This window comes from Macaca thibetana, chromosome 9 (assembly GCF_024542745.1).
Source record: "Macaca thibetana thibetana isolate TM-01 chromosome 9, ASM2454274v1, whole genome shotgun sequence".
Lineage (NCBI taxonomy): Eukaryota > Metazoa > Chordata > Mammalia > Primates > Cercopithecidae > Macaca > Macaca thibetana.
Window position 1 is genome coordinate 7,610,488 of NC_065586.1, and position 25,790 is coordinate 7,636,277.

At 44.2% G+C, this 25,790-nt stretch overlaps 1 protein-coding gene across 1 annotated transcript in view; it reads left to right on the plus strand.

Annotated features, from left to right (window-relative positions):
- ITIH2 (inter-alpha-trypsin inhibitor heavy chain 2) overlaps positions 1-25,790 on the plus strand; it is a 45,819-nt gene that overhangs the window by 12,454 nt on the left and 7,575 nt on the right. The window contains exons 6-16 of the mRNA XM_050804642.1: positions 1,876-2,038; positions 5,104-5,211; positions 5,902-6,030; positions 7,843-7,959; positions 11,501-11,669; positions 12,254-12,379; positions 14,516-14,697; positions 16,348-16,533; positions 16,870-17,009; positions 19,442-19,611; positions 23,135-23,272. Coding sequence (XP_050660599.1) covers positions 1,876-2,038; positions 5,104-5,211; positions 5,902-6,030; positions 7,843-7,959; positions 11,501-11,669; positions 12,254-12,379; positions 14,516-14,697; positions 16,348-16,533; positions 16,870-17,009; positions 19,442-19,611; positions 23,135-23,272 — 1,628 coding nt within the window. The remainder of the gene's footprint in view (positions 1-1,875; positions 2,039-5,103; positions 5,212-5,901; positions 6,031-7,842; positions 7,960-11,500; positions 11,670-12,253; positions 12,380-14,515; positions 14,698-16,347; positions 16,534-16,869; positions 17,010-19,441; positions 19,612-23,134; positions 23,273-25,790) is intronic.

The window sequence follows — 25,790 nt, forward strand, 5'->3', positions numbered from 1 at the left end:
AATTATCTCACACTGACTGTCCACAACAACTCCCCAATCTCGTAGGCTGATTATGCAACATCTTACCTTGCTTACTCACTTATTTCTTTTCTTTTTTTGTCTTTATTTTATTTTATTATTTTTGAGATGAAGTTTCACTCTATCACCCTGGATAGAGTGAAGTGCTGTGGCATGATCTCTGCTCACTGCAACCTCCACCTCCCAGATCTAAGCAATTTTCCTGCCTCAGCCTCCCAAGAGCTAGGATTACAGGTACCCATCACCACGTCCGGCTAATTTTTGTATTTTTAGTAGAGACAGGGCTCACTGCAACCTCCACCTCCCCAGTCTAAGCAATTCTCCTGCCTCAGTCTCCTGAGTGGCTAGGATTACAGGCACCCACCACCACACCTGGCTAATTTTTGTGTTTTTAGTAGAGATGGGATTTCACCATGTTGGCCAGGCTGATAACTCTTGACCTCAAGTGACCCACCCACCTCGGCCTCCCAAAGTGCTAGGATTACAGGCGTCAGCCTCCGTGCCCAGTGATTACTTATTTCGTTTAAAAAAAATCATTCTTTGTTTATCCTAATGCTGGAATCACCAGTGTTGATAATTCTTCTGCTTTCTCTTTAAACCATAAATACCTCAAGATCAATGATCACATTGAACTCAATATGTATGTGACTAAAATAAGTCCTTCTGATAGAAAAACATACTCAGGCCAGGTGCAGTGGCTCAGCCTGTAATCCCAGCACTTTCGGAGGTGGAAGTGGATGGATCATCTGAGGTCAAGAGTTTGAGACCAGCCTGGCCAACATGGCGAAAACCCAACTCTACTAAAAATATGAAAATTAGCTAGGTGTGGGGCGCACACCTGTAATCCCAGCTACTCGGGATGCTAAGGTGGGAGAACAGCTTGAACCCTGGAGGCGGAGGTTGCAGTCAGCCGAGATCATACCACTGTACTACAGCCTGGGCAGCAGAGCGAGACTCCAGCTCAAAAAAAAGAGAGAGAGAAACATACTCAATTTGTTGCAATAATAAAGTTTTTCTTTCTGAAGACCTTCAAAAATATCAAGAACTCCTACAGTGAGCTTCAAATGCAGTATAGGAAGAGTGTGCCATCTTTGAACCATCCAACCTTGGGTGTGAGTCCTGGTCCCACAGTGGACTGGCTATGGGGTCTTGAGCAGGTCCTCTATAAGCTTTTCTTTTTTTTTTTTTTTTTTTTGAGACAGAGTTTCACTCTTGTTGCCCAGGCTGGAGTGCAATGGTGTGATCTCGGCTCAACGCAACCCCCGCCTGCTGGGGGTGGGTTCAAGCAGTTCTCCTGCCCCAGCCTCCTGAGTAGCTGGGATTATAGGCACGCGCCACCATGCCCAGCTAATTTTTGCATTTTTAGTAGAGATGGGGTTTCACCATGTTGGCCAGGCTGGTATCAAACTCCTGACCTCGTGATCTGCCCGCCTCGGCCTCCCAAAGTGCTGGGATTATAGGTGTGAGCCACCGCACCCAGCCCAAGCCTAATTTTTTTTATCATCTGAAAAGTCAGGGTATTGATTTCCATATTGCAGAGCTGCTATATCAACAATGATAGATGTCAGGTTTCTGGCCCAGGATAGGGGCCAATCCCTGGTAGCTTTTTGCAGACAACACTCAAGTCAGTAAGAAGCTCTGGGAGCCGGAGATCGGGTAGGAGAGGAGACGGAAGCTCTTGTTGGAATTCAATTGATCTAGAAGCTGCACTTACCTCTGGGGTACCTACTGTTGACTTTCATGAACTACTGAGCAGGTCGGACTGTCCAGGAAAGTCTACACACCCTCTGCCTAGGTTGTGAGTCTTGCTGCTCAATCGTGTATCTGTTGACTTTTGTTGGGGGCTGTCACCTTTAGGAGCAGGGCTCTTGACATGGAAAACTTCAGAACGGAAGTAAACGTCCTCCCAGGAGCAAAGGTGCAGTTCGAACTTCACTACCAGGAGGTGAAGTGGAGGAAGCTGGGCTCCTATGAACACAGGATCTATCTGCAGCCTGGACGGCTGGCCAAACACTTGGAGGTAAGCCTGGATCTGTAGGGTGGACAGTGACACTGTCCTTTGATGGTCCCTGACCCTGATTTCTACTTTCTGCTCATCACCACCACTTGTGGTGTTGGATGCCACTCAACTCTGCAAGACAATGGGATGTATTGAAAAGATGGTGGGTTTGGAGTCAGCCACACCACTTCCTTACAGCGGTCAGTCTCCTTAACAGCCGTATTATGGTTTCCAAGCTCTGCTATAACAAGTTACAGCAAACACCACAGCTTAACAGAACAGAAATTGATTCTGAATTGAAGCCTGAAGTCAAGGTGTCTGCAGAGCTGCACTGTCTTTCTGGAGGCTCCATGGGAGAGCCCATTCCTTGCTTCTCCTGCTGTCTTTCAGCTGCCAGCCGTCCTTGACTTGTGGCCTTCTAGTCAGATCACTCCAATCTCTTCTTCTGCGATCGCAGCCTCTCCCCCTCCGAGCATCTCAAATGCCTCTCTGCCTTTCTCTCACAAGAACACCTATTAGGTTTGGGGTCCACCAGGTAGTACAGGATGATCTCAACTCAAGATCCTTAATTGCATCTGCAAGGACTCTTTTTCCAGATAAATCCATGTTCACAGGTTCCAGGGGTTGGGCATATCTTTAGTGGGGAGGCCACCATTCATCCCAAGACACTAATCTTCAGGGACCAGTTATCCTGAGTCTCCGCTGTCTCATCTCTGAAAAGAGTACTGTAACAGATTTTTGTTTCTCAGTTCTTTTTTTAAACTTTTATTTTAAGTTCAGGGGCACGTGTGCAGGTTTGTTATATAGGTAAATTCCATGTCACAGGGGTGGTGCATACAGTTGATTTCACCACCCAGGTAATGAGCATAGTACCTGATAGGTAGTTTTCTGATCCTTTCTCTCCTCCCTCCCTCACCATCGAGTAGGCTCTGGTGTCAATTGTTCCCTTCTTTGTGTCCATGTGTACTCAATGTTTAGCTCCCACTTAGAAGTGAGAACGTCCTATACTTGGTTACCTGTTCCTGTAATATGTGGCCAATGACAGGAGCTTGATGAAGGTTAAGTGAGTTGTCTTCCCTGCCACCCCAGCCATCATCACAGCAGGGGAGCAGTGCCTCGGACATCCACTGTGCTACTATCCATCTGAACTCACCTCTGCTGTCATCTTCGTCTCTTGCTATAAAGACTAAACTGCTCTTTTCTTTGCTCAAATCTATGCGACATCCTATGACTGTTTAGTGTAGGAGGCAGAGCTAGACAAGAGGAAACCTAAGAGAGTACAGAGGCCAGCGTGCCCCTCCCCCTGGCAGATGGGAGAGTGAAGCAGACACGTTGTGAATTGCCCGGAGACATGGGAGATGAAAGGGAATGAATTAATCATGATGAAACTTTAATTCCCATTTGAAAAGCTGCTCGTCTGATCAATAATGCCCACTATTTGGCATCAGTTCACTATCAGAGTCTACGCTGTTGATTATTTTCTGGGCCACTCCTAGCATATACCGTGCTTTTGCGTGAATTGAAAAAAAGACGCCCTTCCTTCGGGTAAATGCAGCCCCTTACCAGGGCATGTGACTTGGCCAAAATGCTCCGTACAACTAAGAGTGTGGTGTTGGATGTTTTTCCAGTACTGATGATGGATAGGTGTCAGTCACGCACATTCTCTTGCTCAATGCCATGAATCCCACGATAAATAATTTGAAACGATGGTTAGATGTGATTAGCATCTAAGCCTAGAAAGAGACAATCATTGAGATTGTTGATGGTAACAATATTAACAAAAACTGAGTGACAACCTGGGCAGCACAGTGAGACCTCATTTCTACTGAAAATAAATAAATAAATTAGCCAGGCATGGCGGTGTGCCCCTGTAGTCCCACCTACTTGGGAGACTGAGGCAGGAGGATAGCTTCAGCCCAAAAAGTCGAGGCCACAGTTAGCTATGATCATGCCACTGCACTCCAGGCTGGATGACAAAATAAGACCTTGTCTGAAAAAAAAAAAGAAAAGAAAAGAAAAGAAAAGAAAAGAAAAGAAAGGAAAAGAAAAGAAAAGAAAAGAAAAAAAAAGAAAGAAAGAAAGAAAAAGAAAGAAAGAAAGAAAGAAAGAAAGAAAGAAAGAAAGAAAGAAAAGCAGCTAAGTAACTCAGATACAGAAAGTCAAATACCACATGTTCTCACTTATAAGAGAGAGTTGAATAATATGTACACAGGGACATAGGGTGTGGAATGATAGATGTTGGAGCCTCGGAAGTGTGGGAGAGTGGGAGTGGGGAGACTTGGGAGAAGTGTGGGAGGGTGGGAATGGAGTGAGGCATGAGAAATTACTTAATGGATACAAGGTACATTACTTGGGTGGTAGTTTCACTAAAAGCCTAGACTTCACTCCTGTGCAATATATTCATGTAACCAAACTGCATTTGTACTCCTTCAATTTATACAAATTTTTCAAAATAAAGACACAAAAATATAAATAAACAAATCATAGAGTTAAATGAAAAAAGACTTCATTTAACATAGAGTTAAATGAAAACAAATCATAGAGTTAAATGAAAACCGCAGCCATGACTGTGGTTTGGTCAAGAATCACCAAAGGGGATTTCCCTAGATGAGCTCTGTTCAAAGCAAGACAGAGAAGAAATAAAAGGACCCAATATTTGGGGAAAATGGTCTACTTTTGACAGGTCTACAAAGTAAATGCAGTACTATTTAACAATGGCAGGTCTACAGAGTAAATGCAGTGCTATTCAACAATGAGACAGAAAAAAAGAAGGAATTCTTTTTTTCCCTAACAATGCAAATGCTCTTAGAAATAAAAAGACTCCAATAGAATGAAGAAGAGAATTGACTCCTGGGGGAGTGAGGCAGCAGAAGGAGAGTTCTGAGTTGACAGACGGGGCTTAAGCCTCTGCAGTGAGATGAATCCCGTCGCAGGAACTTGCGGTCCTGCAGAAGAGATCATGAAGCCACACTGGGGAAACCTGTGGAGGAGAAAAGCATCTGAGGACTTACTTGTAATTTTACTTCTTGCTTAAAAAGACTCTGAAGACTTTTAATGCTTTGGGTAATTTTCTCTTGCATTTCTAGGTAGATGTGTGGGTTATCGAACCCCAGGGAATCAGATTTCTTCATGTTCCCGACACATTTGAAGGCCATTTCGATGGTGTTCCAGTCATTTCTAAAGGACAACAGAAGGTACCCTGAGCCCTGCGTGTTGCCAGGCATCCACGGGGGCCTCTGGCTCGTGGGTTCTGTTCTCCTCCTGTGCTCTGGAGAATAGAAAGTCAGGCTGGTGTTGAGTTGAGGACACTGAAGAAATGGGGATCCCCAAGAAGAGTCTAGGGTCTCCCCAGGACACACAGAACAACACTCCCAGTGGTTTCTTTCCATTTTGACCAGAGATTGTCCCTTTTGAGTCTCATTTCCCCTAAGTCACCTACTGAAGCAGTAGCTAAAGGACAGCTTTCACATCCTATGTGGTGGATTTTCACTCATTAACCATAGCTAGAAATGTTCAACTCTCTGCCTCAATGGCCAATGATAACCAACTATGACTCCTGTAAGGAGAAACTCCTCTAAAAACATTAAAACATTTCACCAACTCTTTCCAAAGCAGGTGGTCAGCCCTTCTGTAGGGGATGAAGAAAATTCATTGGCTGTCTTCTAAAAAGGCCTGAAACCTTGCAAACAGCATGGCAGGCTGGAGATGCTCCCTGAAAAAGCCCTGGCTTGTCCTTCCCATCAGTAATGAGTCTACCGATGTTGCCGGGATGCAGAACGTCCACTGGGCAGCTCCTCTTCCCTGTGTGCTGGAGAAGGGGCAGCGCCAAGCCCTCACTGGGAAGGGGCTAGAGGCAGAGGCTCTGACATCACTGTTCTTTCTAGGCGCACGTCTCCTTCAAGCCCACAGTAGCACAGCAGAGAATATGCCCTAACTGCCGGGAGACTGTGGTAGACGGGGAACTGGTGGTGCTGTATGATGTGAAAAGAGAAGAGAAGGCTGGTGAACTGGAGGTGCGTGCGCAATGGCTCTGGTTCTACTGCCAAGCTCATGGCAAAGAGCTGCTCCTTTTTGAACAAACTCCCAGGCCTGTGGGTGGTTTCCAGCTGCCAGGGCAAGTGTTTCTAGCTGCAGAGAAGGGACTAAAATCATATTATTCGATTATACCACTAAGCATTATCTTTTGTGTCTTAAAAACTAAATGAAAGGTCATCGGATCTCATGCTCTTGTCCCAGGAGGGCATTCCTGGGCCTCATATGAAGAACAATGGAATAATTACAGAACAGGAATTTTAGATAGGTTCCCATGGCCCTTTGCAATTAGACAGTCAAAGAAAGCACAGAGATTAGCGGGGAGGAGGAAGGCACATCCACAGCCTAGAAAGATCAAGAGCCAACGGTGAATTTCAGGGCCAAGGTTTACCATGAAGTTTCTTGAAAAGTTACCTTTCCCCTCTGGCCATGTCTTAGATGTGTGTCTTCCTTTCCTTGTACTAAGGTGAGGACTCTTAGAATGTACCCAAAACTCCAAGAGTCTCTCTAGGGACAGCGAGTGGAGCACACACCCTGTACCTGGATACTGTAGTGTCCTGGAAAGAGGCAGCCAAAGGGCAGTGGAAAGAGAATTAGGTGAGTCAGTCATCAAGCCTGCAGCAGAAGACAAAGAGAATGGTCAGGAGTCCAGCTGGGGCAGACTCTCATTAACTTCCAGAAAAATCCAAATTTTCTGAAGTGGCCTAGACACGTCCTTCATGATCTGTCCTGCTGATTCTTCACCTACTTCCCTGAATTCTTGGATTCTATGGCCCCATCTTGCTGAACCACATGTGGAGCTCCAAGTATGCCATGCTCTCTCATCTCTGGGGCTGTGCTGTCTGGAACTCTCTTCACCACTCCCAACTATCTCAACCTGACCCAGCTCTCAAGAGGGCAGCTAAGTCTGAGTTCATCCTCAGGTCCCAGTGGAGATGCTGCTTCCCAGAGAATCGTCCCCTGCATGCGTTAGATGCACACCGGGCTCTTGATGAGCCCTTTACTTTCTGATCATGGTGTTTAACACGCTGCACTACACATCACCTTCACTTATCCTTATCCTCTGCTGGACGGGAGCCTCCTGAGGGTGGGGGCTCTGCCTGATTCACCGCTGGTTAACAGGGCGTCTGGAACAGGGGCTCTCTGTAAAAACTGAGTGACATGGAGTGGAGAGGAATGGAGTGGCGTGGAGTGGAGTGGCATGGAGTGGCGTGGAGTGGAGTGAAGTGGAGTGGAGTGGCGTGGCATGGAGTGGAGTGAAGTGGCATGGAGTGGAGTGGAGCAGCATGGAGTGGAGTGGCATGGAGTGGAGTGGAGTAGAGTGGAGTGGCGTGGCATCGTGTGGAGTGGAGTGGTCTGGCGTCACGTGGAGTGGAGTGGCCTGGCGTCGCGTGGAGTGGCATGGCGTGAAGTGGAGTGAAGTGGCGTAGAGTGGTGTCGCATGGAGTGGAGAGGAGTAGAACGGAGTGGAGCAGTGTGGAGTGGAGTGGAGAGGAGTCGAGTGGAATGGAGTGGTGTGTAGTGGAGTGAGTGGAGCAGCGTGGAGTGGTGTGGAGTGGAGCGGCATGGAGTGGAGCCGTGTGGAGTGGAGCGGCAGGGAGTGCAGTGGAATGCTTTGCTGGAAGGTCTTGACCCTCACAGGAGAGGAGGTGGGGGAGCAGGCAGGAAAATGTGGAGGCAAATACACATCAAGCTCCACCTCCTCCTCCCCGTAGATGAGTCCCCAGGTCCCCATCTCCCTACCTTCTAAACAGGAATCATGATTTGACTCACAAAGACGTTCTATTTTTCAGGTGTTTAATGGATATTTTGTCCACTTCTTTGCTCCTGACAACCTGGACCCAATTCCCAAAAACATCCTCTTTGTCATTGATGTGAGTGGCTCCATGTGGGGAGTTAAAATGAAACAAGTAAGTACCCCCTTGTTTGCAGTGGTGGGGGGGACTCACTATCTTCTTTGATCCCCTCCTAAAAATGCAATCATTCTATCCCTCCTCCCTACTTATGGCTGAAGCTCAGGGACTGTGCTTACTGACTGCCGGTGTAAACTCTTTCTAAAATTTTGCGATTATTGTATTTCACAGCACATACACCTCCATCTTCTAATCATTCCTCCAGTGTAAAATTCCCTTCCTTCTCTTCTTCCTCTTTCCTGTTTCCTCTTCCTTCTCTTCCTCTTTTCCACTCTGTATCCAATATTTCCTTGAAAAACTGTCTCAAAACTCACCTCTTTGAAAAATGTAATCTCTATATAACCTCTTCTTTCAATGATCAGTCACATTCTTTTTGCTCTTCTACCTGTTTTATTATATCTTGTCATTATCCACATATAACTATTGAATAAATATAAGCATATTATTTCTAATTATATTGTAATTTCTTGAGGGAAGCTATCACATCTATGTTTTCCAGCTCAGAGCTCAATATAGGCTTACTCAGTGATAAGTGAGATGTACGGATGCAATTCTAAAAACCAAACAAGGAAATGTTTGACTTACCCATCAATCCATCCATCCATTCAACCAAGTTGAACAACCAACTAACCATTCATTGAGCAACTATTTTTGACCACCCAAGAGTTCACTACTACCCTAAGATCTGTAAGGAACCTAAAAGAAGTCCCTGTTGGCCGGGCACAGTGGCTCACGCCTATAATCCCAGCACTTTGGGAGGCCAAGGGAGTTGGATCACCTGAGGTTGGGAGTTTGAGACTAGCTTGACCAACATGGAGAAACCCTGTCTCTACTAAAAAAAAAAAAAAAAAAAAAAAAAAATTAGCTGGGTGTGGTGGCGCATGCCTGTAATCCCAGCTACTCGGGAGGCTGAGCCAGAATTGCTTGAACCCAGGAGGCGGAGGTTGCGGCGAGCAGAGATTGTGCCACTGCACTCCAGCCTGGGCAATAAGAGTGAAACTCCATCTCAAAAAAAGAAGAAGAAGAAGAAGGAGGAGGAGGAGGAAGAGGAGGAAGAGGAAGAAGAGGAGGAAGAGGAAGAGGAGGAGGAGGAGGAGGAGGAGGAAGAAGAAGAAGAAGAAGAAGAAGAAGAAGAAGAAGAAGAAGAAGAAGAAGAAGAAGAAGAAGAAGAAGAAGAAGAAGAAGAAGAAGAAGAAGAGGAGGAGGAGGAGGAAGAAGAGGAGGAAGAAGAAGAAGGAGGAGGAGGAGGAGAAGAAGTCCCTGTTTTCTACAGACCCTGCCTGCCTGGGTCTGTACTCCCAGGCAGGGTTTCTCAGCAGTGGGACTATTAATATTTTGGATGGGGTCATTCTTTGCTGTGGGAGGGCTGTCTGGTGCATTGCAGGATACTTAGCAGCATGGTCTATGGTCTATTTGCTAAATTTCAGTAGCACAACATCCCCTGCATCATAACAATCAAATATGACTTCAGATATTGCCAAATGTCCGCTGGGGGGAATAATTGCCTCTGGTTGAGAACAACTGCTTTAATACAACAGTTTATTCACTGCTTCCTTCCATCATTCATTCATTCAACAAATATTTACAAAGCACCTACTATTCATGCACTTAGTTCATCCGTGAGCAAAACAGACCCAAAGCATAAAAACAGAAACCAAGCAAAAAAACGCATGCCTACCCTCTGGGTGCTTATAAAACTTACATCTGGGGGAGAGGGGACAGAGAATAAACAATACACATACAAGTACAAATGTACAAGTATGTTCAATGGCAGCATTATGATAAAAATTAAAAAAAAAAAAAAAGAAGCGTATGTTAGAAATCAAGAGTGGCAATTGCAGGGGAATGCAATTTTAAATAGGCTTGTTTCCTGGAGAAGACCACTGAGGAGACCCCGAGAAGGTGAAGGGAGAGTTATGCAGATACCTAAGGGGATTAAATGCAATGACCAGCCCATGCAACGGTTCTAAGTCGAAAGTGTGCAAAGTACAGAGAGAGACGCCAGTAGAGAGGGGCAGTGGGAGATGAGATCTGAGAAGTAAGAGGCAAGGTGGCTCATGGAACGCCTGTGCAGTCATGATCAGACTGCACATGAAGGTCGAGTAAACAGTATATCCTGAAGGGTTAGCTGTGAGACAAGGGAAGAAAAGAAAACTGAAAGATGCCCCAGGACTTAGCCTGAGCAACTAGAAGGATGGAGTGGCCATCCATGAGTTGGCAAAGACAGAGATGGAATCAGACATTGCAGGGAATGTCCCAGTTTGTTTTTGGATCCAAAGTCTGAAATGTTCATTAAATACCCACATTGGCCACGCAAGCCTGGTGTTCAACAGTGAGATGTGGAGACACACGGTTAGGACTCACCAGCATATAGAAGGTACTGGCAGCATTGGGACTAGATGAGAATGCCAAGGATTAGATGGACAAGGGAGCCAAGAACAGACAACAGAGCATTCTAATATTGGGAATTTGGGAAGAAGAGGATAATTGGTGATAGAGACTAATAAAAACAATTAGTAAGTGGGGGAGACAAATCAAGAGAGAATGAGGCCCTAGAAGACAATTGAGGAATTTGTGTTCAGGAGGGAGATGAGAGCACCTGCTGGTGACAGGTTGAGTTGCATGAGAAATGAAGATGGACCTTTGGATTTAGCGACATTAGCATCATTGGTGACCTTGACATGGGCAGTTTCAGTAGAGTGACAGGGAGGAAAACCAAAGGAGTGGGCTTCTGAGAGAATAGGAAGAGAAGATTTGGAGACAGTGTGTTTAGACAATTCTCTCTGGGAATTTTATTGCAGAAGAAAGCTAAGAAATGAAGAAAGTAGATGCACATGAGGTTTGTAGAAGGATGAGAAATAACATGTTTTTATGTTGATGGAAATGTACCAGTAGAATAGGGAAATTGAGAAGGCAAAGGACAATTGCTGGAACCATGTTCTTTAGTCAAAGAGAGGGAATGAAATCTAGTTCATGAGTAGGTGGGTTTGCATTAGGTAGAAATACTGCTAGTTGTCAGGTATGAAAGAAAAATGTATGGGTACAAATACCGCTAGTTGGGATTTTATGGTAGTGGGAGTCTGTGGGAATGTTCTTCTGTCTCCTTCAGTTTCTCAGTGGAGATGGAATCAAAGTAATCACACGTAAGCTAGAGAAAGAGGGTGATGGCAGTGGTTTAAAGAGAACGATGAGGAAATAGTTTAAGAGACTGGGTGAGTAGATGGACTTGAGAAATATATTTTATTTTCAGGCATCATAAAGGTGGCACTCGAAGTTTGTGATCCTTAACATAAAGTCTAGTCAAACTGGTTGTGCCTAGCAAAATAAGATAGTAAGAGTATCAAAAAGCCAACGATACATGCTCAGAATAAATAAGGGGTAGGTCTGCATTGACCGAGATGGGCTCAAGAGGTTTTCTGGAAGAAGTTGAGCTTGAGAATAACTTGAAAGATGACCAGGACCAACGATTGGTCTTCCTAGTTCCTCCAAGGCTCAGATTTTCTGTAATGGGACCCATCTTTATTCTCTATTGAAATAGACTGTGGAGGCAATGAAGACCATATTGGATGACCTCAGAGCGGAAGACCATTTCTCTGTGATTGACTTCAACCAGAACGTTCGAACTTGGAGAAATGATTTAATTTCAGCTACCAAAACACAGGTTTCAGATGCCAAGAGGTATATTGAGAAAATCCAGCCCAGTGGAGGTGAGTGTGTTGGGCTAAAGCCCAAGGAGACACTTCTTTTGGGTTCAAATCATGGTTCACTTAAGAAGCATTATTCCCATCACGGTAGTCCTTCCCCAGCCTTCAAGAGCCTGCCTCAAATAATACATGTATTGGTAATGGATGAATGCTAAGTTTGTAGTGAAAGTAGAATTTGTAATCCAGCCCACACAAGCTTTGAACCATTTTAATCTCTCTCAGAAAAAGATTCAGTGACACTGGACTTCTTTATTGCCTGCATAAAGCATAAAATGTTACTGTCTTCAGAGTGTCTTGGCAAGGCTGATTTGGATACTTTAACCTGGTGTTTAACAAACTAACAGTCTGTGCTTTGAAAGGGCTAATTCATCTCTAAGGGGATAGTTTACTTCCAAGTGAATCTTTCACTGCACTGGGGGACCACCAGCTTGAGCACAGTTTGTGTCACTCAGAAAGCAAGGAAATGATTTTGGCATGGAATAACTGATGGATAAGTGATCCACCAACATACGAGTCTGAATCCAGGATGGGGTTTTCTGTGTGTGGCGAGAACGCATACCCAACGTTTCATTATGCTACTTCAACAGGCACAAACATCAACGAAGCACTCCTGCGGGCAATCTTCATTTTGAATGAAGCCAATAACTTGGGACTGTTGGACCCCAACTCCGTCTCGCTGATCATTTTGGTTTCTGATGGAGATCCAACAGTGGGCAAGTGTCACTTCAACTTGGTCACGACAAACACTTTCACTGTTGTTTCTTGGAATGGTGGTTTGCCTAAAAGGGGAACTCTAATGGCATTTGCCTGAGTTTCTAGAATATTTTAAACCCATGCTTCCTAAAGGAGGTCTTCTGATCCTGCAGCCCTCGCCCCCTAAGCTACTGCTCAGACACTTTCAGCAAGGGCGCTCTTGAGTGCCTCAGTGCCACCTCCACAATATGCGGAAATCTGAGTCTGAATTTTAACAGTAGGTTGTGAGGATTGCTGATGCATTCTAGGGAAATGCATTTATTTCCTCAACTTGAGGTATGTGAAGATGGTGTATGGGGGTGGTGGATGATGAATATTGATCCCAGACCTCCCAGCAGTACATTTGGAGGCCACAGTAGCATATTCCCTATTATTCTCCACACTTCTCCCAGTTGCAGCTGGAGAAATGACTGCTCTCTGACACAACCTTGAAGTTAAACATTTTTCTTTCTACAAAATGGCAGCAACACCTCCCTTCTTCTATTATTTACTTTTATCTTTGTTACATTGTTTGATTTTATTTATTTTTTGAGACAGGGTCTTGTTCTGTCACCCAGGAGGGAGTACAGTGGAGCGCACACAGCTCACTGCAGCCTCAACCTCCCGTGCTCAAGTGATCCTCCCACCTCAGCCTCCTGAGTGGCTGGGACTACGTATGTGCACCACCACACTCAGCTAATTTCTTTTTTTTCTTTTTCTCTTTTTTTTTTTTTTTTTTTTTTTTTGAGAGAGACGAAGTCTCACTGTGTTGCTCAGCTGATCTCAAATTCCTGGGCTCAAGCAGTCCTCCCACCTTGGTCTCCCAAAGTGTTGAGATTATAGGTGTGAGCCATTGCACCCAGCTATCTTTGTTTTACTTGTGTCTTTATTCTGGCCACTGTCAGTAATAGTGAATGGCAGATCGTGTTGTCTGAGTGTGCTATCATACAGACTAGGACTGGGTCTGATACATCCTGACACAGCCAAATGGAATGAAAATGCACGAGGCAATACAGTAACAGCCAGAGCTTTAGAAAGCCAGAGAGCAACCATCTTATTAATAATGAGACTAGAAAGAGCCATTGTTACGTATTTGTTGTAGAGCCAAGGTTTTCTCTCTCTCATGATTACTTTTAAAATTCAAGTTTTAAATAAAATCATAAGGTAGAAAAGGAAATATAGTTTAAAATATTTTAAACACAGTGGCTCACACCTGTAATCCCAGCACTTTGGGAGGCTGAGGTGGGTGGAGCACCTAAGGTCAGTAGTTCCAGACCAGCCTGGCCAACATGGTGAAACCCCATCTCTACTAAAAATACAAAATTAGCCGGACGTGGTGGTGTGTGCCTGTAATCCCAGCTACTCGTGAGGCTGAGATAGGAGAACCGCTTGAACTCGGGAGGTGGAGCTTGCAGTGAGCCAAGATCTCACCACTGCACTCCAGCCTGGGCAACAGCATGAGACTCCGTCTCAAAAACAAAAACAAAAACAAAAAAGTTAAACCATAATTTGGTTTAATCATGGTTTCTCACTCCTGTTTCTCAACCATTCAGTTCCTGTCCCTGGAATCAGTCACTGGTTGCCAGTTTCTTATGTATCTTTCCACAGATAGTTTATGCATGCCTGTATACTATATATACATGTTTGTACACAGGCATGTGTATGTGCATACATACACATGTGTACATTTATACAAGCTTGCCTGCAAATGCATCCTATGTACCCTGATATTGACCTAGTTTTTTTTTTCTACTCTAAACATGTCCTTGAGATTGTCTGGTATAAAGAGTTGCTGTGTCCTTTTTAGTAACTGCATAGTATCTCACGGTTTGAGCATACCATCATCTAACCAAGTGCCTCCTCACTGGTGTATATTTATGTTGTTTCCAGTATGTTGCTAATTCCCCAATAATGTTGCTATGCAACGCAAGCCACACTTCATTTCAACATGTATGAGTGCATCTCTAAGAAAAACTCCTAGAAACTGAGTTACTAGGTCAAAGGATAAATGCAATTTTAATCTGAACAAATTTTACTAAACTGCCCTCCCTGGATTTTCCAGAAACTTTATGACATTACTTGTTTATTCCTTTCCTTTCTGTCATCGCCCACTTTAGGTGAACTAAAACTGTCAAAAATTCAGAAAAATGTGAAGGAGAATATCCAAGACAATATCTCCTTGTTCAGTTTGGGCATGGGATTTGATGTGGACTATGATTTTTTGAAGAGACTCTCCAATGAAAACCGTGGAATTGCACAGAGGATTTATGGAAACCAGGACACGTCTTCCCAGCTTAAGGTAACGTTTTTCTTCTGTTCTTTTTTTATTATTCACTGGAAATCATTTAACTACCCATATCTGATGCATGTATGATGCATCACTGAACTTAACTCAGAATGGTCATGATCTCAGCCATATTTGGTTGGAAGGATCAGGAAAGTGCTCAGTTCCTTTCTCACACGTTTCCCCTCACCCTCATATTTCTGCAGTAACAGTGAGGTATGAGGCAGGTGGGTGATGGGAACGGCTTTCCTACCCCCTGAACAAAAAGGTCTTCTGAGCATCATCCAAGCTCCTTGTAGCTCTCCCGCCCCACTAGCAATTGGTCTTCTTGTCATCATGGCCAACCATTTTCTCTTTAACACGCATTGGCACCTTGGTATCAATTTTTCACAATGTAAATTTTCTTCAGTATTAAGATAGAGGCTGAGTGCGGTGGCTCATGCCTGTAATCCCAGCACTTTGGAGGCCAAGGTGGGAGGATCACTTGAGCCCAGAGGTTTAAGACCAGCCTGGGCAACATAGTGAGATCCATCTGTTCAAAAAATAGATTTTTTTAAAATTAAAATACATATATTGAAAAAAACAAACTATTGGTTTGTTTTGACTAAATAGATGAGAAGATGACGTAAGGAAGGAACATGTCTTTCCCCGCCCTGTGTCAGTACCAGGCATCGTATTTAAATTTGGGAACAAGTAAGAGATAAGATTCTGATTTGGGGAATATTAATCCAGCTGACTTTTTAAAAAATTTAATTATTATTATTATTTTCTGAGATAGAATCTTGCTTTGTCACCCAGTCTGGAGAGCAGTGGTGTGATCTCGGCTCACTGCAACCTCCGCCTCCTGGGTTCAGGCGATTTTTGCACCTCAGTCTCCTGAGTAGTCAAGATTGCAGGCATGCTCCACCACGCCTGGCTAATTTTTGTATTTTTAGAAGAGATGGGGTTTACCATGTTGGCCAGGCTGGTCTCGAACTCCTGACCTCAGGTGATCCCCCCCCGCCTTGGCCTCCCAAAGTGCTGGGATTACAGGTCGAGCCACAATGCCCGACCTCTTGCTGACTTTTATCATAAGTTTGTCCAACAGTTTTTCATGCTGACCATAACAGAAAGGGAAAAAAATGCCAGGCTCTTAAATCAAAGGTAATGTTCTCAACAAGTCCTTGTCTTCTCTCTGTTTTTAATCTGATAATTATGAGCATTTCCCTTTGTCCCAGACATCCCATGTGAATAAATTAAGAGGTATCTGCTGATCCTTTGAAGAATCTCAGAGTAAAATGTTTTAGATCAGCTGGGCACGTAATCCCTGTAATCCCAGCACTTTGGGAGGCCGAGGCAGGCAGATCACAAGACCAGAAGTTCAAGACCAGCCTGGCCAAGATGGTGAAAACCCGTCTCTACTAAAAATACAAAAATTAGCCGGGCTTGGTGGCAAGTGCCCGTAATCCCAGCTACTCGGGGGGCTGAGGCGGGAGACTTGCTTGAACCTGGGAGGCAGAGGTTGCAGTAAGATGAGATCGCACCACTGCACTCCAGCCTGGGCAACAGAGTGAGACATCATCTCAAAATAAATAAATAAAATATAATATAAAATAAAATAAGATGCTTTAGATCTACAAAGCAGTATGAACATAATTTCTCTCTCTCTGTCTTTGTGAATTGTAGAAATTCTACAACCAGGTCTCCACTCCATTGCTCCGGAATGTTCAGTTCAACTATCCCCATACGTCAGTCACGGACGTCACTCAAAACAATTTCCATAACTACTTTGGAGGTTCAGAGATTGTGGTGGCAGGAAAATTTGACCCTGCTAAATTGGATCAACTAGAGAGCATTATCACGGCGACTTCGGTACTTCCACTTATCTGCCTATTCTGTCTACTAATTGGCCCCCTAGACACAGTCCCTCTTGAACGTCAGCTCTGCCTGCCGGAAATCATGGGTGTAGAACAGAAGCAATCAGTGATGGAGAAGACAGGAGAATATCTCTGCCATCTTCCCCACTATTCCACAAATCCCTACCCTTTCACCCAAGCCCAATCCCAAGCACAGAAATGCATTTCCTTCCTCAGTAGGCTTTGTCTTCCATTTCTTTTTTATTCCCCTTCATTCGCAGCAGGTACTAAACATGTGAATTGATTAACTATAATTACCTGGTATCTCTCAACTGAACTTTCCATCATCTAGGCTAACACGCAGTTAGTCCTGGAGACCCTGGCCCAGATGGATGACTTGCAGGATTTTCTATCGAAAGACAAGCATGCAGATCCCGATTTCACCAGGAAACTGTGGGCCTATCTAACCATCAACCAACTGCTAGCTGAACGGTAAGAAGAGAAGAGTACCCACACCACGGGATCTGCAGAACTGAAATGTCCACCATGAATATATGCATTCATACACAAAAAGAGTTTGGAAGCGAGAAAGATAGCAAATTAGCACAGGCTTGAATTATTATCCTCCACTAGTTCTGAACACTTTAGAGAAAGCTGGGTTCACTCTTTTTCTTCTTTATTGAGGTATAACATACAGTAACATGTGCAAAAGGCATTAATTTTTATTTTATTTATTTATTTATTTATTTTTATATTTTTGAGAGAGTCTTGCTCTATCACCCAGGCTGGAGTGCAGTGGTGCGATCTCGGCTCACTGCAAGCTCCGCCTCCCGAGTTCACGCCATTCTCCTGCCTCAGCCTCCCAAGTAGCTGGGATTACAGGCGTGTGTCACCATGCCCAGCTAATTTTTTTGTATTTTCAGTAGAGACGGGGTTTCACCATATTAGCCAGGATGGTCTCGATCTCCTGACCTCGTAATCTGCCCACCTCAGCCTCCCAAAGTGCTGGGATTACAGGCATGAGCCACTGTGCCCAGCCAAAATGCATTAATTTTAAGTGCACCATTCAATGGATTTTTATATCTATCATCCATGTAATCACCACCCAGATCCAGAGGTAGGTTCCCTTGTTCCCCTCCCTCAACACCCACCCCCCTCCTCCAGTGGAATCCACTCTTTCAATGTCTGTGATCATCAGTTTTGCCTGATCCTAAATTTCACAAAATCAAGCAATCTGTATTCCTCTGCTCCTGGCTTCTTTCACTCAATATGATGTTGGTGAGATTCACCCATGTTGCTTCATGTATCAGGCGTGGATTTGCATTTACTGGCTCCTACAGCTGCTGCCAAGAGATCCTGACCTCATGATCCGCCCGCCTCAGCCTCCCAATGTGCTGGGATTACAGGCGTGAACCACCGTGCCCAGCCCTGCATTCTTGAAAATGGCTTCTTGTCCAAAAAGAAATTGATGATTACTAAGGATTATGATGTTCCCTAAGGAAGGGCTCCCCCACGCTCATCTGTGTCCCCTCTGGTTGCTTCATGTGTCAGTCATGTATTTGCATTTACTCTTGAAAATGGATTCTTGTCCAAAGAGAATTTAATGATTATGTGATTATGATGTTCCCTAAGGAAAGGCTCCCCCATGCTCATCCGTGTCCCCTCTGGCTTCTCAGCCGAGCTGCATCTCAACTCTCCAACCTGAAAACTATGTCCCTAGAGCAATGGATGGTTCTTTGACTACCTGCATCAAAATTACACAGAGGTGTTTGATAAAAGTTCCCATTCCCAAGCCTCATTCCATCTATTAGATAGGAGTTGCAGGAAGATGGAACAGGGTCTAAATGAGGCTGGGAAAATGAAATGCTGTTGTATGACTGAACTCATAGAGAAAATCCCTGATGTTGATAAGATTAGAAGAAATACGTAAGGCTGTAAACTATGACTGTGAAGTAAAAGAGAAATAACTCCCTGTCTGACAGAAGCACATTACAGGCATATAGCAAATTGTGGTAGACGTTAAATATTGATTTTAAAACAATTCCTATAAAAAGATCAGCAGTTGCTAAAGGTTGGAGTGTGGGAGAGAGGGGAGTAGGTGGAGCACAGAGCATTTTTAGGGCAGTGAAAATACCCTATATGATACTCCAAAGGTGGACACCTGTCATTATGCATTTAACCAAACCCATAGAATGTACAACACCAAGGATCAGCCACGTTAGCTGTGGACTCTGCGTGATAATGATGTGTCAGCTTCTTCCCTTGTAACAAATGCACCACTCTGATGTGGGATGGATGCTGACAGTGGGGAAGGCCGTGTATATGGGGGACCGTGTGTATGCAGTGGGCACATAGAAAATCTTGATACCTTCTGCATAATTTTACTGCGAACCTAAAACTGCTCTAAAATATAAAGTTAAAAAAAAAAAAAAAAGCCTTGGGAGCCAGACGTGGCTCCCAAGGAGGGTGGATTGCTTGAGTCCAGGAGTTTGATACCAGCCTGGGCAACATGGCAAAAGCCCATCTTTACAAAAAATATAAAAATTAGCTGGGTGTGGTGGCATGCACCTGTAGTCCCAGCTACTCAGGAGGCTGAGGGAGGAGGATCGCTTGAGCCAGGGAAGCTGAGGCTGCAGGGAACCGTGATTGTGCCACTGCACTCCAGCCTGGGCAACAGGGCGAGACCTTGTCTCGAAAATAATAATAATAATAAATAAGTAAATAAATAATGCCTGGAGACTTAGCTAGATAAAATACTCAGCTTCTTGAAGCCAGTGAGTTAGTTCTGTTTCCCAGTTACTTTGCGGTCCTGCCCCACCCCCAGGTTGGACCCCAGCAGCGGTGGGGTGCAGGGGCGGGGAGCTGACTTGGGGTCCCACTCCAATGCAGCCATGCTCAATAACACCTCTACTTCTTGAATGCAGAAGCCTGGCTCCTACAGCTGCCGCCAAGAGAAGAATTACAAGATCGATCCTGCAGATGTCTCTAGACCACCACATTGTGACCCCGCTGACCTCGCTGGTGATCGAGAACGAGGCTGGGGACGAGCGCATGCTGGCGGACGCCCCGCCCCAGGATCCCTCCTGCTGCTCAGGTCAGAGCTGCACCTGTGAGGACTAGTGGCCAGGCAGCTCTCTTGCCCTGGGGGGAAGTCCTAGTGCCTCCGCTCTCTCCCACTCCAGCCCACCTCTTGCACCCAGCCCTGGGCCCTCCTGTGCCCAAGCTCTTCCTGCCAGCTGGGAGGAGGATGGATTATTGCTGTGGTCATTGACCCTTTTGCTCCCATGTTTCCCAAAGGAACTTTTGAAAACCTGCATACCCTTCCAACATTTTTGACATCAATATTTGAAATTTTTTATCTTAGCCTGGGCAACATAGCGAGACCCCATCTCTAAAGAAAAAAAAATTTTAACTAGCTGGGTGTGATGGTGGGCACCTGTAATATCACCTGTTTGGGAAGCTGAGGCAGGAGGATCTCTCGAGCCCAGGAGGACCACTGCACTCCAGCCTGGGTACCATCACATCTCACTGCAGCCTCCAACTCCTGGGCAACAAATATAATTTCTATATGCAACTAACATAATTACAGTATTTTATAAATATTGACCTTTTAAAATAAAACTGTTACATCACTGTTTTCTGTTTTTTTCTGTTTTTTTTCTTTTTTTCTTTTTCTTTTTTCTTTCTTTTTTTTTTTTTTTTTTTTTGAGACAGAGTCTTGCTCTGTTGCCCAGGCTGGAGCACAATGGCATAATCTTGGCTCACTGCAACCTCAGCCTCCCAGGTTCAAGCAATTCTCCGACTTCAGCCTCCCAAGTAGCTGGGATTACAGGCATGTGCCACCATGCCCGGCTAATTTTTTGTATTTTTAGTAGAGACAGGTTTTCACCATGTTGGCCAGGCTGGTCTCGAACTCCTGACCTCAGGCGATCCACCTGCTTTGGCCTCCCAAAGTGCTGGGGTTACAGGCGTGAACCACCGTGCCCGACCACATCACTGTTTTCAATACATCTAATGAAACAGAATACCTAATTGGTTACTATCATTCATTTTTTAAAAATACATAAGCATTTCCTGTATTACAATTATTAGAAGCTGGCCAGACATGGTGGCTCATGCCTATAATCCCAGCACTTTGGGAGGCTGGAGTGGGTTAATCACTTGAGCCTATGAATATGAGACCAGCCTGGTCAACGTGGCAAAACCCCATCTTTAGAAAAAAATACTAAAATTAGCCAGGCATGGTGGCACGTGTCCATAGTCCCAAGTACTCAGGAGGCTGAGGTGGGAGGATTGCTTGAGCCTGGGAGGTGACCGTTGCAGTGAGCCAATTATGCCACTGCACTCTAGCCTGAGTGACAGAATAAGACCTTGTCTCGAAAAAAAAAATTTTTTTTGGAAGTTTTACATTATTCTTTTTTCTAGTTGAACTTGTATTTCCACTCCACTTGCCCAGCAGAACTATATCCTATTGTAATATATTTTTACGCTTCTTTTAGTAATCACCTCACTTATCTATAAGAAAAAAATGTTATAAATTTTAATTTTAATTAAAAATTTAATTTAAAAATCATAACCATAAGATTCTGAGTATTCAAAATTCTCTTCTGAACTGGGTCTGATTAATATTACTACTAGTAACCAAGTGAGCAAAATAATATAAATAAATTATAAATTTGATTACACGTAAGAAGTAAAATTGGAGTGGAAATAATCTATAATCTCTTACTGGGAAAAATGTGACTGGGTGTTTTTCATGTATTCATGGATAAGTATTATTTATGAATGGATTGAAAGAGACAGGATTCAGCATCAATTCTACTTCTAAGAGAACTTGTATGGGCAGAAGTCCCGATAAATATTGGTTGGTACAGTTACTCGCTTATCTGAACTCTTTGAAATTTATATGCCAAAACATGCATACGGACCTAGTGTCCAAAAAATCTTGTATAATTTATCAGCTGACAACGTGAGCCCTTCCTCAATTTTGTTGAAAGCAAAGAATTGGAAGCCCTGTGGCTTATACAAGCATTCGCTCCCGATCATTGGAATCAGGTTTTTCGCCCTACATCAATATTCCAATGGATGTTTTGGTTCTTGGAGGACTTTTTCGGGAGGGGAGTGGGGAAGAGCAGGCCTTCTGCTTGTAAACTGGGAGAAAAGGGTTTCTTTAGGAAAGAGTCTATGTCTAAACTGAGACTCTAGAAATTGCCTTTCAAACAGTCCATGCTCTCTGAGTCCTGCAGAAAGTCTCCAGGCACCCTGGAGGGTGCACGCACCCAGGGCTAGGAGACCTCAGGCTTATACATCTCTTTCTCTTCTCTTTCTTGGGGACTGGTCCTACTGAAACATATACACATATATGCTATATACATACACACACGTAATTATACATTATAGATAATATATAATTATTAGTATCCTATATATAATATATATAATTCTATATAATATATTATAGCTACAGATATATAATTCTATATAATATATTATAGCTACAGATATATAATTATATGTAATATATTATAGCTACAGATATATAATTATATATAATATATTATAGCTATAGATATCTAATTATATATAATATAATGGCAATTATATTATATATAATTATATATAATATAATTATATATATTATATATGTATAATGATATACTACCTATAATATATGATATATAATAGATTCAGGGGCTAAATGTGCAAGTTACTTGGATATATTGCATGTTACTGAGGCTTGGGTACAAATGATCGTGTCACCCAGGTAGCGACCATGGTACTCAGTAGTTTTTCAACCCTCCCCCCGACCTCCCCTTTCCCTCCCTCTCTCCTCTAGAAGTCCCCAGTGTCTATTCTTTCCATCTTTAGTCCGTGTAGTACCCAGTATTGACTTCTCAATGTAGTACCCAAGGTAAGTGAGAACATGCGGTATTTGGATTTCTGTGAAATATATTCTTAAGAATGCTTTGCACACAATGGAAGGATTTTGTGCATTTTTAATTTCGTTCAAGCATGACACCAAGTTTACTGCACTGGTCCGTGATTCGGGGAACTCTGACTTGTAATGTTCCCATGACAACTACCTGTAGACTCACAGCTAAATAGATCTAGGGACAAATGAACCCTGGATTAGTTTCTAGGCATGGCTTTCTCACAGAGAGCTAGCCTGGCTATCGGAAAGCAAAAAGTGTCTTTTGTTGTCATGCGAAATCTCTCTCACCAGGAAGGAAACCTCTCTGGGAAACTAACCTGCTCGGCTTGTTTGTGAGCGAATAGGGAGGGAGCCAGGAAGATGCCACGGTAACCTGGGCCTTCTCCCAGACTTAGCTCCCCAGCCTGCACTGGAGTCACCGGGCCCTTCCCCAGCCCTATAAAGTGGTTCCTCCCACGGCCACCCTTGCTCAGGTTCCAGACTCCAGAAAGAACCGTATCACTGGCCCCCTCCCTCAGCAACATGCCAGAGGGAGCCCGACAAGAGAGAACTCTGGCATAAAAATAGAGGAGAAAAACCTAAGCTGACAACATCTGGGGGTGCATAAAACAGATTCTTGACATGGTGAGCAATTTCCGTGGAAACGTAAACCTAGAAACTAACAGATGCAGGTTTTTCTACCCAGGGGCCCTGTATTACGGCAGCAAAGTGGCTCCAGATTCCATCCCGTCTTGGGCCAATCCTTCACCAACACCCGTAATCTCCATGCTGGCACAAGGAGCTCAGGTGCTGGAGTCCACGCCACCCCCACATGTGATGAGAGGTAAAGCTTCTACACTGCTTGCGTGTCCCAGAACTCAGCCGACCATAATCCTGGGAAGCATTGTGTGAATGAGGCTGGGTGCAGTGGCTCACGCCTGTAATCCCAGCACTTTGGGAGGCCAAGGCAGGCAGATCACGTGTTTTTCTATAGAAATACACCTTATTTTGTTTGTTTTAAATCATGTATTTACAGAATCCTAGTTGTGTTCAGTCTTTAAAGAAACCTTTCTGCAAACAGTTTCAGTGGGAGGTTTGGGTAGTAGCTGTGGTCATCTAAAAGCCAGGAAAATGTATTTCTTTGTGAGAGTTTTGGTGGCTGTGGCTTCCTTGTGTAATCGCAGATTTCTTTGCCTTCCATTGTCAATTTCTTTGCCTTTCTATTGGCAACCTCTCTGGCATCTTCTCCCACAGCATGTGAGAGGGGAGCTGCCCCGGGGAAATGGGAGGGACAGTGTCTCCTCTCCTGTTTCCAGCTCCTTGCATTGCAGCCTTCACCCACAGAGATCACAGCTGCTGGCAATTAGCTAGTTCATCTAGAAAACCTGTGTGCAGCTTTTCTTCCCTTACTTTTCTTTTTATTAGAAAAAAAGTAAATTTCAACACTCAGAGACAGAGCACATCGGAAGCTGCAAAGTCCCAGCTTGACTTGAGTGTTTGAAATTTAGAAGGGTGGTTCCTGCTGGTCGTAGAACTGTGCAGCTTTCTTGACTGCCTGGAATATAGACCTTTCCATCAAGAAAGCCTCAAAGCTGGTTCTCAAGGTTGTATGCCTAGCACATACCAAATATCATGTTGTAGCAGAGAAAACTTAGCAAGGGCTTTGAATGGACATTTAATGTTATTTCAGGCAAGGCACATGGCTCACACCTGTAATCCCAGCACTTTTGGAGGCTCAGGTGGGAGAGGATTGCTTGAGGCCAGGAGTTTGAGACCAGCAAAAAAAAAAAAAACCCTTTTCAAAAAATTAGCCAGGCATAGTGGTGCACCTGTAGTCCCAGCTACTCAAGAGGTTGAGGTGGGAGGATTGCCTGAGCCCAGAAGTTCAACACATTGCAGTGAGCTATTATTTCACCACTACATTCCAGCCTGGGTGACAGAGGGAGGGAGACCCTGTCTCAAAAAATAAAATAGAGACCTGGCATGGTGGCTCACGCCTGTAATCCCAGCACTTTGGGAGGCTGAGGAGAGCAGATCACTTGAGGTCAGGAGTTCGAATCCAGCCTGGCCAACCCTGTCTGTACTAAAAATACAAAAATTAGCTGGGCGTGGTGGCAGGTGCCTGTAATCCCAGCTACTCGGGAGGCTGAGGCAGGAGAATTGCTTGCACCTGGGAGGTGGAGGTTGTAGTGAGCTGAGATCGTGCCACTGCACTCCAGCCTGGGCGACAGAGCAAGACTCTGTCTCAAAATAAAATACGATAAGATAAAATAGGATGATAAAATAGTAACTTCATCTCACCCTTAGGGCTTATCTCTAAAATGATTTCTAGGCCACAAGTAACTTGCTCCTTCACCCTCCATTGCTGGTAGTGCTTTGTACAACACTCCCCTCTCCTACCCCAGCTCTGTGGGGGTGGGAGTCCCACGAGGGACCATGCAGGAGTCTCAGTTAACAGTGGCAAATGTCCGCTGCCACGCACGAGTGGGGAATCCGTGCAGAAGTTGACCACGCTGGAGGAGCAGTTGCTTTTACTGTACCTTTCCAACCAGCGGTTTCTGAGAGCCAGACACTACCGTGATGCCCAGGGAGTGAGCTGCTTAAACTGTGGCTTTGTGAAATAAAACTTTTGGAGAAAATTGTTGAGACCAAGTTAATTTACCTTTAAATATTCTTCCCAGTTAAGACTGTAGTGCTTCTTCCAAGTTTCTCATCTCTGTTGTAGGATGCAGTACAAAGGATGAGGACTTCAAAGTCAGACAGTCCTGGAGATACATCTGCCCCATGACCTTGGTTATACACTGAAATCCCTCTAGGGCTCAAGCAGCCCACCACTAAAACGGGAATGATAATACCCTCCCTGCAGGGTGGATACAAGTTTCTCTTTCCTAGTAGAAGCTCAGTTATCACTGACCAGTGTTCTGCCCATAAACCTCAGGTGCTAGGAATCTATAACATTAGTCATGGAGGTCCTCGATCTACTTTCAGCCTGATCAAAATTTCAGGCTGGACTGACCCATTTAACCATGATGCTTCATTTCTGTTGTCTTGAATTCTATCAACTCAGTATGGCAGCACTGATTCACTATTGCTTATCAGGAGGTCTGATTGGTGGGATTTGAGTTAATTAAATGGCAAAACCAATCGTTGTCTTTAATAAAAGCTATTTTCTTCAAACAGAATATTTCAAACTACCATATTTGTGTAGAGGAAGAAAGAGGATATCATAATATAATGATTGTTTAAGGGTTCCTTTTAATTTTTATTTTTGAGACGGAGTTTCGCTCTTGTTGCCCAGGCTAGAGTGCAATGACTCAATCTCGGCTCACTACAACCTCCGCCTCCCGGGTTCAAGCAATTCT